Source organism: Cyprinodon variegatus, unplaced genomic scaffold (genome assembly GCF_000732505.1).
Source record: "Cyprinodon variegatus isolate N-32 unplaced genomic scaffold, C_variegatus-1.0 Scaffold293, whole genome shotgun sequence".
NCBI lineage: Eukaryota > Metazoa > Chordata > Actinopteri > Cyprinodontiformes > Cyprinodontidae > Cyprinodon > Cyprinodon variegatus.
The window spans coordinates 584,578-597,557 of NW_015150746.1; the positions used below are offsets into that span (position 1 = coordinate 584,578).

The window sequence follows — 12,980 nt, forward strand, 5'->3', positions numbered from 1 at the left end:
TTTTTTTGGTGTGTGAAATCAAAACTGGATAGTTTGAACCCTTGATCGGTTTCAGCGCCGGCTTGTAAATTGAGCGGACCCTCCTATAACAGAGCCATCAAAACTTTCTCGGAGTTAACATTGAAAATGACGGACAACAAAAATGTTACACTGGATTAGAGGGGGGAAAAAACTTTTTACCTGTAAATTTAATCTGCACTTCTTTGTTGTCATTAGGATTTTTTTTTTTTTACATAATACTATTATTATTAATTTATCATCCTTTACAAATTTCTACTACACCAAAATATCAATCTGATGCAACATCACTCTAATTCTGTAAACCCCGCCCTCGCAGATATCAACAAACTGCTGATTGGTTAATAGGTTGTCAACTAAATAAAATCTCTTCCCTGATTGGTCAATTCCATGCGCTCCTTTAGGTTTCATTTGGGTTGGACAGGAAGTCGCTCTTTCGCTCTTCCGGGCAGTGTGTGTGGCGGCGCTGGGTCTGTGTAGTTCTTATTTGTAACGTGGACTAATGGCAGATACTTTGTCACTTTTCACCTCTATTGGGTTGAGCGAGCAGAAAGCGAAGGAAACATTAAAAAATGAAGCTCTGAGTTCTTCCCTGAAGGAGGCGGTAATTCAGGTAGGAACTCACCGGTGAAACTGGGAAAATGATAGTGACACATCGCTGTTGAGACCACCTTACTTTCGAAATTGACTGTAAAAGTAAACATGGACACTACTTTCATTTTTAACATGAGTAGCCTGATTTAAATATATTAATTTCCGTGTTTCTTAGGTCGCATCCCATGTGTATGTTTATTTGTTTGAAAGGAAAAATGTGTTTTATGATTTGATTTTGACAGGCTCAACGTGTCAATGGGGCATCTGGTGTGGATAAGGCCATGGGCACTTTGCTCTACAGCATGGCTTCTCGCCTCAAAGACAACAAACGGCTGACATTTCTCTCAGACTGCATCGCTCAGAGAAAAATCTGCTCAGAGCTACAACTTGCAGGTAATTTTTTGACATTTCTGACATGAATTTGTTTGTGTGATGAACCCTGAGGTCAATGCTGATTGCTTTCATGTTCCTCTTCTTATCCACATCAAATATACATAGAATTTCTTTTTTTTTTGCAGCTGCTTTAGACTTTGTCAAAAGTCATCCTGCGGATCCAATCAGTCAGAAGGAGTTTGATGAAGCATGTGGTGTTGGTGTGGTCATAACTCCGGAGCAGATTGAGGATGCGGTAAGGACATAGTCTCCCACTGTTTGTGAACAAGTCTGCCTCTCAGATATAATCATATACTTTCCCACACTAAACCCACAAGCTTATATGTATTCTATTGTGATGTGATGGACCAAAAAGTAGTATATAATTGTGAACTAACTTTATTGATATGGCACTTTATTAACAGCAGGCACTAACCGATGTGCTGAACAGAAAGGATTAAAGTTAATCTATAAAATGTAAAATAATAACAAACATAAATAAAATCCATATAAAGATGCAATTTGAAGTTTGTAGGAGGGATTTGTGTTGAGCCCCTTTTATCCCGATGCCCCTTAATAAATGTACTGCAATCAATGAATATCAGAGATGATGTAATTAGTAGATACAGTCCCTCTGTGTGTAATATAGTAAATAGTGACTGGTGACTTTGTACCTGGACACAAACCTTAAACATTCACCCCGATGGTCAATAAAATTATTTAGGATAATTTGCTTTTAAAGAAGTAGAGATGGTGCCTTGCAGCAAGAAGGTTTGTATGGTCTCCCTGACAAGGCGTGGGTTCTCTCCGGGTACTCCCGCTACCTCCCATCGTCCAAAAACATGACTATTAGGGTAATTGGCTTCTCTGAATTCTCCTTAGGTGTGTGTGTGTGCGTGCATGAATTGTTGTTTATCTTGTTTGATTCTGTGTTGCCCTGCGATGGACTGGCAACCTGTCCAGGGTGTACCCCACCTCTCGCCTATAGACTGATGGATATAGATGCCAGCAAAAAAAAAAAGCACATCTGTGTATTTTTACAGTCTAATTGAAGTCCATCTTAGAGTATACATTTAATGCTTAGATTTGTGCTTTTCAATCTGGCTGATCTGAATTAGATTTAGAAAGAGGAAGGGACAAAAAGCGAAATCTGTAGATGTGCGAAGCTGGGAAAGATAGAGCAGCAGAAGGAAATTCTACAAAGCATTAATAACACATAGGGAATGAATACCAATGCTTGAATCATGTTTCACATTTTTATATGGAAAAAACATTGGAAAACAGTGCATAGTTTTTTTCTCTAGAATTGTTTCGGTCTATCGAAAGCAGTCCAATTAAATAGATCAAAGTTAGTGGTTGCTCTGTGACAAAATTAAGAGTGAAGAGATCTGAAAATGTCTGCAAAGCAGGGAAAATCTGCCTCTGCTAACCAGCCATGGTGTGTTGAGTGACAGTAGAATGCCATTGCAGGTTGAATCTGTCATCAAGACGCACAAAGAGCAGCTGATAAAGGAGAGGTACCGCTTCAACATGGGACTGCTAATGGGTATGAACTCACATTTGGCTTCATCGTTAGTGCGGTCATTAAAACCGAAGAAACACACAAAAATTTGTGGCTGTTCCAGGTGAAGCACGATCTGCTTTAAAGTGGGCTGACGGGAAGGTGATTAAAAATGAAGTGGACGTGCAGGTATGCATGAAAAAGATTCTTTTTTTTTTCTTTTTTGCAAGCTGAAGTGGTGTTGTTTTAGGTGTCAACGGGTGATATCATAAGCTCTCTCCTTGATCTTAAAGGTTCTGCACCTGTTGGGGCCAAAGACGGAGGCGGATCTGGAGAAGAAACCCAAGGTAAGAAATCCATCACAATCTACAAACACAGATCTCACTTCCTGAGTGGGTCCTGCAAAAGTTTGCTGTTTCTGCAGGCACAAAAAGCAAAGGTGGCAGAGACTGATGTGAAGGTGAAAAAAGAGGAGGCGGCAGTGAATGGTGAGCTGCTGCAAAGTAGACCAAAGTGTTTTAAACCTTTTTGAATTTGATTGTAGTTATACATTTTTATCACTTTATTTATTTGTAAAGGTGATGCAAATTTTGTGGAGGGAAGGTCTCTGATGGAGCAGCTCAGAGGAGAGGCGCTGAAGTTTCATAAACCAGGTGAGAGGTAAAGGTTTAGATGAAGAACCAATCAGGTCATCTGTGTTTACCTAAACCATAGCTGTCAACATGAGCATTTGTAAAATGCTGGTGGTAAAATTCTTCATGTCAGTAGTCAAAACATATTAATTATTCACCACATTTGATTGATCATCTGGACCCTTTTATACAGGAAAAGATACTTCCCTGTTTACACCACATATTGTATTTTTATTTCTGATGTGTTGAGGTACTTTATCTGCATATTGGTAACATTTGAAGGTGGAGTACAGGGTCATTTTTTTTTATAGTCTGGCTTTTCTTTCTTGGCATTTTACAGGAGAAAACTATACAACCGAAGGTTATGTTGTCACTCCAAAAACTATGGAGCTCCTTAAGAAGCACTTGGAGATCACTGGCGGGCAGGTATATACTTCAGCCATGTTGTCAACAAAGCAATCAGCTTCCACTTTAAATGTCCTTTAGTACTGAGTTGTATCTGCTTTAATTGCTTCAGATCCGTACTCGTTTTCCACCTGAACCTAATGGTATCCTTCACATCGGACATGCCAAAGCAATCAATTTTAACTTTGGTTACGCCAAGGTACGTGGCTATCTGTCCTGTTTGCTTTTTTTTAAAGGCAAGTTAAACGTCTCTATAGCTGTTTCTCTGAATCTGATCTCTTTCTGCAGGCAAACGATGGTATTTGTTTCCTGAGGTATGATGACACCAATCCTGAGAAGGAGGAGGAGAAGTACTTCACTGCCATCAGGGACATGGTGGAGTGGCTGGGTGCGTTTCACTGACCATTTTACCGGATTCAACACACAAGTCTAAAATGTTTTTTCAATGTTTTCCTCAATTGGTTTTGTAAAAGAAAGTTGTGTAGGAACAAAATATATTCTTATGTTCTTCCTTCTTTTCTTATTTCTTTAACCAACCAATCAGTGAATTAATCCAAAATGCCCACACTTTAATCAACCTAATAATAAAAGATAAAAAAGATCACTAAACTATAGTTTAATCAAAGCACAAATCTATTATTTGTTAATTTACTGATAAAAGATACATTTATGTAAAAAAAACAAAAAACATACTGAAATGAAAAATGGATAACACAGTTTTTGCTAAGATTAAAGAAAAATAATGAGTATTTAGTGATAATATTATTGAATAGTTATTGGCTTTCTAGAAACTGCATGAAAGTCTTGACATTCATGTGATTTCTTTTTCTCAGTCAAAATCATCAAAGTATCACAGTAATTGTAGTTTAACTGTCAGTCTGGAAACATCAGTAACTCATTCCTCACTTCTAAGGATTTTAGCAAACAGTAGAAAAACTGGGATCACTCCTCATGGCGCTCTCTGTTAACTGAGTTATTCTGAGGAACAACAAAGAGACAGAGCAGTGTCTAGTACAGGTTTTGATGCGGAATGTAATAAGGGTTTAGATCCAAAATAAGGGCAGAATATAAGAGTAATGGCAGAATGAACTAACACTGGATTGATTGCAACATTTTTCCAGCATATTGGGATAGAACAAGGTAGAATTAAAATATCTTTTAGAAGTTCACAGAGAAACATCCTCATTTCACATTTTGCACAACTTTCTCTACTGATAAAGACAAACCAAAGACCTTTCCTTTAACTTTTTTTGGACCCATTCAGTCAATTTCTCATTAAGGAAAAGTTTCAGCCAGGTGTTTTGTAAACGTCACGGGGAAACTGTTGACTTTATTGCCATATAATCCCTTGAGTTTCACACTTAGTAAGGAGAAACTGCCCCGGAAGGCCTTTGGAAATCTTCTGACGACCTATAACCATTGAAATATCACTTGGAACAAAATTAAAACATGAAAAATATTATCTTAACCATAGTCTGGCATACAAAATTGAAATATTGACACAAAGGATAGATTTGCTTTGTTTGGAACAACCCATGAAGGTCCTGGCTTTCCTTTGAGGATAAGAATTGTTCTGGTTTAGACAGGAATACTTGAGAAGACACTATTTCCACAAAGACTTGAGGAAAAAAAGTAAAAAGGATGAAATGTCACATCTTGAAGGTTGCCTAGGTTACATGTCCCACTATCATATTTTTTCCCATCAGTCTGTGGCTTTTCCAGGTCCCAAATTGAAGCCTGAACACAGTGTCCCTCTTTTTTTTTTTTTGAAGTCTTGAAAAGCTCAAGAGTTTTATAAGAAAAAAGTACAGGAACCTGAATATTAAGCAGCTCCTTATAAATATTACTCTATCACACAGGTTACACTCCGTACCAAGTCACACATGCATCAGATAACTTCCAGAAACTCTACGACCTTGCTGTGGATCTGATCCGCAGGTAAGAGGAGGTTGGATTTAAACGAGATGCATTTGATTTGATGGAGGGCCTAAACTGATGGTCTCTGCTTTTTTTCTTTTTTTTTTAGGGGTCATGCATATGTGTGCCACCAGAAGGGTGAGGAACTGAAAGGCCACAACGTTCCTCCGTCTCCTTGGAGGGACCGGCCTGTTGAAGAGTCTTTGGTGTTGTTTGAGAGGATGAAGAAGGGCATGTTTTCAGAGGGCGAAGCCACGCTCAGGATGAAGATGGTAATGGAGGACGGGAAGATGGATCCCGTGGCATATCGAATCAAATACACGCCTCATCACCGGACAGGAGATGAATGGTAGCCAAACATTAAGCTGCATTAGTCTTTATTTCTTTAACTTGAGTTATTTACCCTGCTTTTTATCTTTGTCTTTAGGTGCATCTACCCCACATACGACTATACCCACTGTCTGTGTGACTCCATTGAAAACATAACACATTCTCTGTGTACCAAAGAGTTTCAGGCCAGGTATGTAAAAGCCTTTGATCTGTTTTGATCTGTGTTTTGGCTTTAGTTTGAAGCCAACTGTCTCATTAAGTCTTTCTGCTTTTTGGTTGGCGATTTTAGGCGTTCCTCATATTACTGGCTGTGTAACGCCCTAGATGTGTACTGCCCCGTTCAGTGGGAATATGGCCGCTTGAACCTCACTTACACCGTTGTATCCAAGAGAAAAATCATCAAACTTGTTGAAAATGGAGTTGTCAGGTGACGACACACACCTTTATTCATGTTAAATTTGGTTTTGTGGGTTTTTGGCTCTGATTCTAACAGAGCTCAGATTACAGATTTACCGGGTCGTGAAAATCATGTAAAAAAAAAAAAGCATCTTTTGTTGTATGGTTTTTTACAATTTTATTTTATCATTAGGATCATTAGTTGATGATTATTTCAATAATCGTTTAATCCGATTAATTGTTTCAGCACTACTCTTATCTAATATCTAAAAAACAAAAAATCCCTTTTTACCCTAATCCATCTGTCCCAGTTAGTTTGTTGCCATTTTCTTTCCTCTTATTCATCCAGTTATCTATCTTCTCTTGTTAATCTGTCCTTTTACAATTGTTTTTGTCTTCAGTCCATCAGTTTATCTCTATCCATTGATTTTTCTCACAGTTGAAATAGCAATAATTACAGTGTTTCTAGTTTCTGTGGCTGCATCACACTTTGGTTTCTTTATGTCAATGAAATGGTGGCTAACATGTAACATCACTTTTATCTCAGTCTAATACTTACAGAATGTAGAAACCTGTATGAATACAGCGTAAGGGTAAAATAAACCAGATTTTTTTTTTTTATTAGAAAATGTATGACATACAATTAGTTAACACAACTTTTTATAGGAGGGAAGCTTTCACTGCAGAAGTTCTGATTCTTTAGCAATTGGCTTTCCTTTCCAAAAGCTATGAAATGCAATATAGATGAGAAAATGCCAACAGAAATTCTTTGTGATTAAAAATAGCTGGATGTTCAATCAGTTGAATTGCTTAGAATATTCTCAAAGTTATGAAGACAAATCACTTGAAGCTGGTACTAGACTCATAGGATAATTTCTGTATAACACTTTTAGTTCTTTTACCTTGATAATCTGAAAGGCCTGTGTGTGATTGTAATTCTGAGCACCTCTCAGTAAACTTATCTGCGTCCGTTTGCAGAGACTGGGACGACCCCAGACTTTTCACTCTGACTGCCTTGAGGAGAAGAGGTTTCCCTCCAGAAGCCATCAACAACTTCTGTGCAAGGGTATGCAGAAAGGAGGGCTTATTGGTCTGCTGCACAGAGCAACAAGGACCTCAATGTAAAGAGAATGTGCTGGTTGTTTATAGTAAGTAAAGTAAAGTCTGTGTTTTAGGTTGGGGTAACAGTTTCCCAGACAACAACAGAGCCCCATCTTCTGGAGTCGTGTGTGAGAGACGTGCTGAATGACTCCGCCCCTCGGGCCATGGCTGTACTGGAGCCCCTCAAAGTCACCATAACAAACCTTCCTCAGGACAAAAAGGTTCACTATTAATATCTTCTAAGAAGGAAACGTGTTAAAGATTTAAACACGGCGTTTGATTTAACTGTCTTCTTCTCTCACAGGTTGATGTAAGGGTACCAAACTTTCCTGCCAATGAGGCCAAAGGTTCCCACACTGTTCCTTTTACGAACACAATCTTTATTGAACAGAGCGACTTCAGAGAGGTTAGAGCGATGAAAGCAAATGCAGCATTTCGCCATCATTCTGTTCTTTATGGAGGTCTTGCATTGTGGACTTGTTGATTTTTGCAGGTGATGGAGAAAGGCTACAAGCGCCTGACTCCAGATCAGCCTGTAGGCCTGAGACATGCTGGGTATGTCATCTCTGTCCAGAAAGTCATCAAGGTAAGTATTTATGTGGTTTTGTTTATTACCCCTATAATACAGAGTTAAATGTTTCACTGTTGTGTTTCTCTTTTATTGGTATTAAATGTCAAAGAAGGATAAAATGAAAGGGGTTAAAATGAAATAAAATCTTTCAGCTTTAACTCCTATGTGATAATGAGCTTAAAGACACATTTAGTTTCAGCAAAAGGTACCTTTGGTCTCCCTTGAACTAGCCAATTTTTGTACCTCTGCATTGCTCTAAACTTTGATTCATATTGGGAAGTCATTTTAGACGTTTTAAATCATTTCACGTTACTTACTAATTGGTGCCTTTTAGGAAATATTTAAGTTGTTTTGTGATCTTGTAGCAAATGACAGTGGTGGATATTAAAATAAATCAGTATAGATCAAAATCGGGATTGGCATGTCAGGCTTTTTAGGGCTGGGAATCGATGATCGGCCAGAAAGCTGCAACCGGTTCACCCCCTTGTAGAAAATAAATACATATACATCCTAATATTACAGATGTCTTTACCAATATCATTAGCTTCCAAGATCGTTCAGCTTTTGGATAAAGAGATAAAACACCAAATGGGAATTGAGCTGTCACTCAAAACAACATCTAAATAAATTCTTGTTTTCAGGACTCTAAAGGTAAAGTTGTGGAGCTCGAGGTGACCTGCTGCAGCACCGACACTGCAGAGAAACCAAAGGCCTTTATCCACTGGGTCAGCCAGCCGTTGGTGTGTGAAGTACGACTCTATGAACGACTGTAAGCCAGAAACCGCAACTGCCTTCCAAAACTAACACAGTCGACTTTAAAACTTGTATAACTAAGAAAGTCTCCCTGATTTTGTAGTTTCCTGCACAAACATCCAGAGGATCCATCTGAAGTGCCCAATGGTTTCCTGAGTGACATCAATCCTGTAAGTGACTGTAGATTGCTGGGACATTTTTTTTTTTTATGGCCCTTTTAACTCTAATTATATCTTAATAGGATTTATGTGATACTCCGACACAAAGTTGTAAAAATGGTGTGGATTTAGATTTAACCATTTTGCTTTCACTCTGATACACTTCAACAAATCCAGTCCAACCAGTTGACTGCATAGTAGACCTATTTATTGAACAGCTGACTCAATGTTTGATTTAATCTCAGAATAAATCTGCTCTGTGAGGAGCTCAGAGGTTTGCTTGGCAACAACACTGAATTAAAAAGCTTCATTAAGACCAATGATAACTACTGACAGGTGAGACATAAAACTGTCCAGCAGGTTTAAAGCAAGCTTAGCTTATAAACCAGAATCCCAAGCTTTGAGCATCTGGTACAGAATTGCTCAATCAATATTTTAAAATCTAGGAATAAAGCACAACTGCAAACCTATTAAATCATGGCTTTCAACCTTTTTACATAAAAGCTATTAGTTTTGCACTCCATAAATCAGTCCTCCATGAAAGTTTGGCAGTGGAAAGCTATTAGTGAGGGGAGAAATCTGATAAACATCCTTGGTGCAGTCATATTGGGGACACAGCAAATATGTGGATGAAGGTTTTCTAGTCTGGTGAGATTGTGGTTAAAATCTCTTTCCTACAAAATGCTACTGCTGCTTAACTCATTTAAACAAGGTGGTGGCAGTATCATGCTTTGAGGATGATTTTCTTCATATGGTACAATAAAGCAGTTCGATTAAAGGGGAAATGGATTAACTAAATTCAAGGCAGCATGGTAAGAGAGGTGTTGGTCGTGAAACAGGACCTACAACAGGACAACTACCCTGAATGCCCAGCCAGTGTTGCCAGGAAATGCTCTAGTCAAAGTCCGGCCAGGATGCTGTATTATGCTACGTTCACACTGCACACTTTTTGGGCAGCAGAAGCAGCCGCTTTACATGCAAAGTCTATGTTTGACAGGTTCTGCAGCATTTGTAGAGCAGTAGGAGCAGTGCATCATGACGCATCTGAGCAGTTAAAGCAGCAATTCTTAGCATCTATGGCACGTGACGCACTTCACAAGCAGCAGATGCTGGAGTTGGAAAATGTAATGCATGCTGCTTGACGTGCCACATCACCCTATCAGGGAAGCTGATCTGGGAGTTGGCAGGGAGACGGACACAGCGCTGCTGATGCAGAGTGCTATAATCACTCCCCTGAAACAGTCTATTAATGCCTAAATTCACTTAAAATGTCGAAACCTGATGGCAAAATATGTTTGCTTTTATTATTGGGGTGCCTGCAGTTTGTACCACATACCTAAAAAAATGCTAACATCTACTTCCGGCTGCCACTAACATTAATGGAAAAAACCCCAAAAGGTGACTGTGCCTGAGGCAGCTGCAGCTGGGGATTCCCAGTGACAACGCACCGTCGCTATGTGGAGGTCTATGTGATGAACTGACCGCACAGACAATGTTTTGAGGTGGACTTTCTTGCATAAAACATATTAAAACTATGTTTTTCCCCACTTATCACAGCAAATGTAGCAAAGCCGCTCTCTACAATTAAACACAGGAGCAACAGAAGCATCAGACATATCTGTATACATTTTACAGGACGTGCCTCAGGAGCATCAAAGATGCTCTTGAGGCGCATCTAACCTTAACGTGTACAAAAATCAAAAATGAAGCAGCAGGCGCTTTTTTGCTGCTGAGATCGCCTGCATGTTAACGTAGGATTACTATAATAATCTATAGAAGTGCTTGGAGAAACACTTGGTTCAGGAAGGCTAAATTGCAAACTTTTTAGACTTATTTTAAACCATGTAGAATTATATTTCTGCTTCACATTTTTTTTTACAACTGTGTCAGTTCTTATGAGGTTCCAATGAAAGTCACCAATATTGGGGCTTGACACAAGATGAGCTGTGACAAATTATCAGTGGGATTACTTATTACTTCCTCTTATTTTGTTCTCTTCAGAATTCCCTGCAGGTGATCAGCAGTGCCTTAGTGGACACCTCTGTGAAGGGGGCTAAAGCTCTGGATAAATTCCAGTTTGAGAGAGTTGGTTACTTCTCCCTTGACCCTGACAGCACGGCTGACAAGGTGAAAAAATAAATCCACTTTAATTCTGTAATGGTTTTAAATGGTTAGCAGCCATATTTTAAATACTGTAGTAAAGCATATTATAATATGCATTTGTTTCCCTTTCAGCTCATTTTTAACAGAACTGTCACACTTAAAGAGGACCCTGGGAAGATCTAATTGACACAGTCCAGCTGCGCTTCCACCATGAGCCTTTAGATACTGGACCACTGTGTTTGCATCATCTTCTATGTAACATCAGCAAGAACACAGAAACTCTGACTGAGAGTGCTTTAAATGATTTGCCTTTTATTGTCTCCTGCAACATTTTTGAACAGCATATGAAGCCGCCTTATGGCTGCCAGTGTCTCCTCAAGGTCTCTGTTCCCGTTTTTGCTGCAGCGCTAACTAATTACACGTTATGCTGGCATCTGCTTTTGGTATGTAAGCAACTTGATCAAAAACAGACTTCATGTGGAAATGTTAAGACAGCTGGTTTTACAAAAAGAGGATGCTCTCAGGATGCCATATTTGACTTTGTAACCGAGGTGATTCCATCCCTCCTTAAGAATCACAGGGGTCCTTTTGGACAGCAAATAATAAAATTGATATGATTTAAAAATTGTCTGTTGATTATTTACTGAGCATGTTTCACATTTTTTAAGTAATTAGTCATTCAGCTTTTGGTGGTTGTTCAGGAACCATTCTCATTGATGGAGCTGTAATATTTCTATTTATCAAATGAAATTTTTAAAAAAAAAAGGGTGTCGTGTTTTTCTAGAATGGATGGGAAACAATTGCAATCTGAGCCCAAATTGCATTTTTTTTATTATTTACATTTTTTTATATAGATTATGTAAAGTTAAATGTTTATAGAAAATAGCAGCATGTTGCACTTAAATTTTCAGTTTTTTAAATGTATTATTTTACACATAACCTGAATAAACCCAAACTGCAGTTTTATGACTGTTTAATTGTTTAAGAAAAGAAACTATCCAAACCAATCAGGTTTCTTTTCTTTTGTAATAACTGTTTTGATTTAGCTGTTTCTACCATGAGAGATGTAAAGGAATGCAGGTATTTAGATTTAAGTCTGAACTTTGACTAGGCCACTTTTTTCATCTCTGAATCATTGTGTGTAGACCTTCTGGTGTGCTTTGGGTTGCCCTTGCTTAACATGCGATACTTAGAGATTATGGTCATAAACTGAAGGCAAAAATGATTAGTTTTAGGTAAAAAACAGAATTCGTAAATCCATGAAAGATGGTAAGTGGCCTTGTCCAAAACGCAGTAAAGCAACCTAGAGGCAGTGACACTTGCACTTGGTTTTACTGTTGGTATAACTACAGTATATTGATACTTTTTTTTCACCCTGGTCTCTCCCTTAAATGTTTATGAAAACTTACCTCAAACTAGGTCCACCATGATTTAGATACTGCATGGTTCTGTTATGACTGTGGGTGGGCTCTAAATGCATTATTGGAACAGTTTTGTAGTTCAGTCATTAAAAAAGGTTAGCTTCTTTTTTTCCATTTGTAAATAACTCTCTGGGTCCTGAGAAATAGGTTTAAAAACCTTATCCAGATTGATAGATGTCAAGCACTCTTTAAGAAGATTTGGGCTATTGCAATTATAAGTACACTTATTATTTTTTAATACATCAGTATCTCTTTATCTTCTAGAATGTTTTTGCTGCATTTAGCAACAGGGGTCACTAAATATACCCTCAGTCTGTGTGTATGATACCAATGGTTGACAAACCCATTGCTGTCTAGGCAGCTTATGTATGTTTTGTCCTGGTAATAGACATTGTTTATCCCTAATATGAACAACTGTAAATACATCAGCGGTTTTACATTCTCCTTACCTTTTATACATTTGTGGGAATTGCTTTTTGGTTTCCAACATGTTTTTATATTTTAATTTTCAGAGCTTGTCGTCATTATTTATTATAGAAATCAGAATTTAGGATTTAATTTTAAATTTAAGCCAGCCTGGCCAGTGGTTAGGCTTGAGATGTAGAACCAGCAAAAAACACACTGTTGGATGAGGGATGGATCATTGATAAAAAAAAAAAATAAAACAGTATAATCAGATACACTATATTGCCAAAAGTATTTGCTCAC

At 38.2% G+C, this 12,980-nt stretch overlaps 1 protein-coding gene across 1 annotated transcript; it reads left to right on the forward strand.

Annotated features, from left to right (window-relative positions):
- The first annotated feature begins 453 nt into the window (after nt 1-453).
- On the forward strand, nt 454-11,467 carry qars (glutaminyl-tRNA synthetase). The gene is made up of 23 exons (XM_015383773.1): nt 454-631; nt 855-1,005; nt 1,131-1,240; nt 2,455-2,530; nt 2,610-2,674; nt 2,779-2,832; nt 2,910-2,973; nt 3,064-3,138; nt 3,458-3,543; nt 3,635-3,721; nt 3,811-3,910; nt 5,382-5,460; nt 5,549-5,788; nt 5,867-5,959; nt 6,059-6,196; nt 7,144-7,231; nt 7,341-7,487; nt 7,571-7,672; nt 7,760-7,852; nt 8,479-8,606; nt 8,694-8,760; nt 10,750-10,875; nt 10,984-11,467. The coding sequence occupies exons 1-23, from the start codon at nt 521-523 to the stop codon at nt 11,032-11,034; spliced, it is 2,331 nt and encodes a 776-aa protein (XP_015239259.1). The 5' UTR covers nt 454-520; the 3' UTR covers nt 11,035-11,467.
- The last annotated feature ends 1,513 nt before the right edge of the window (nt 11,468-12,980 follow it).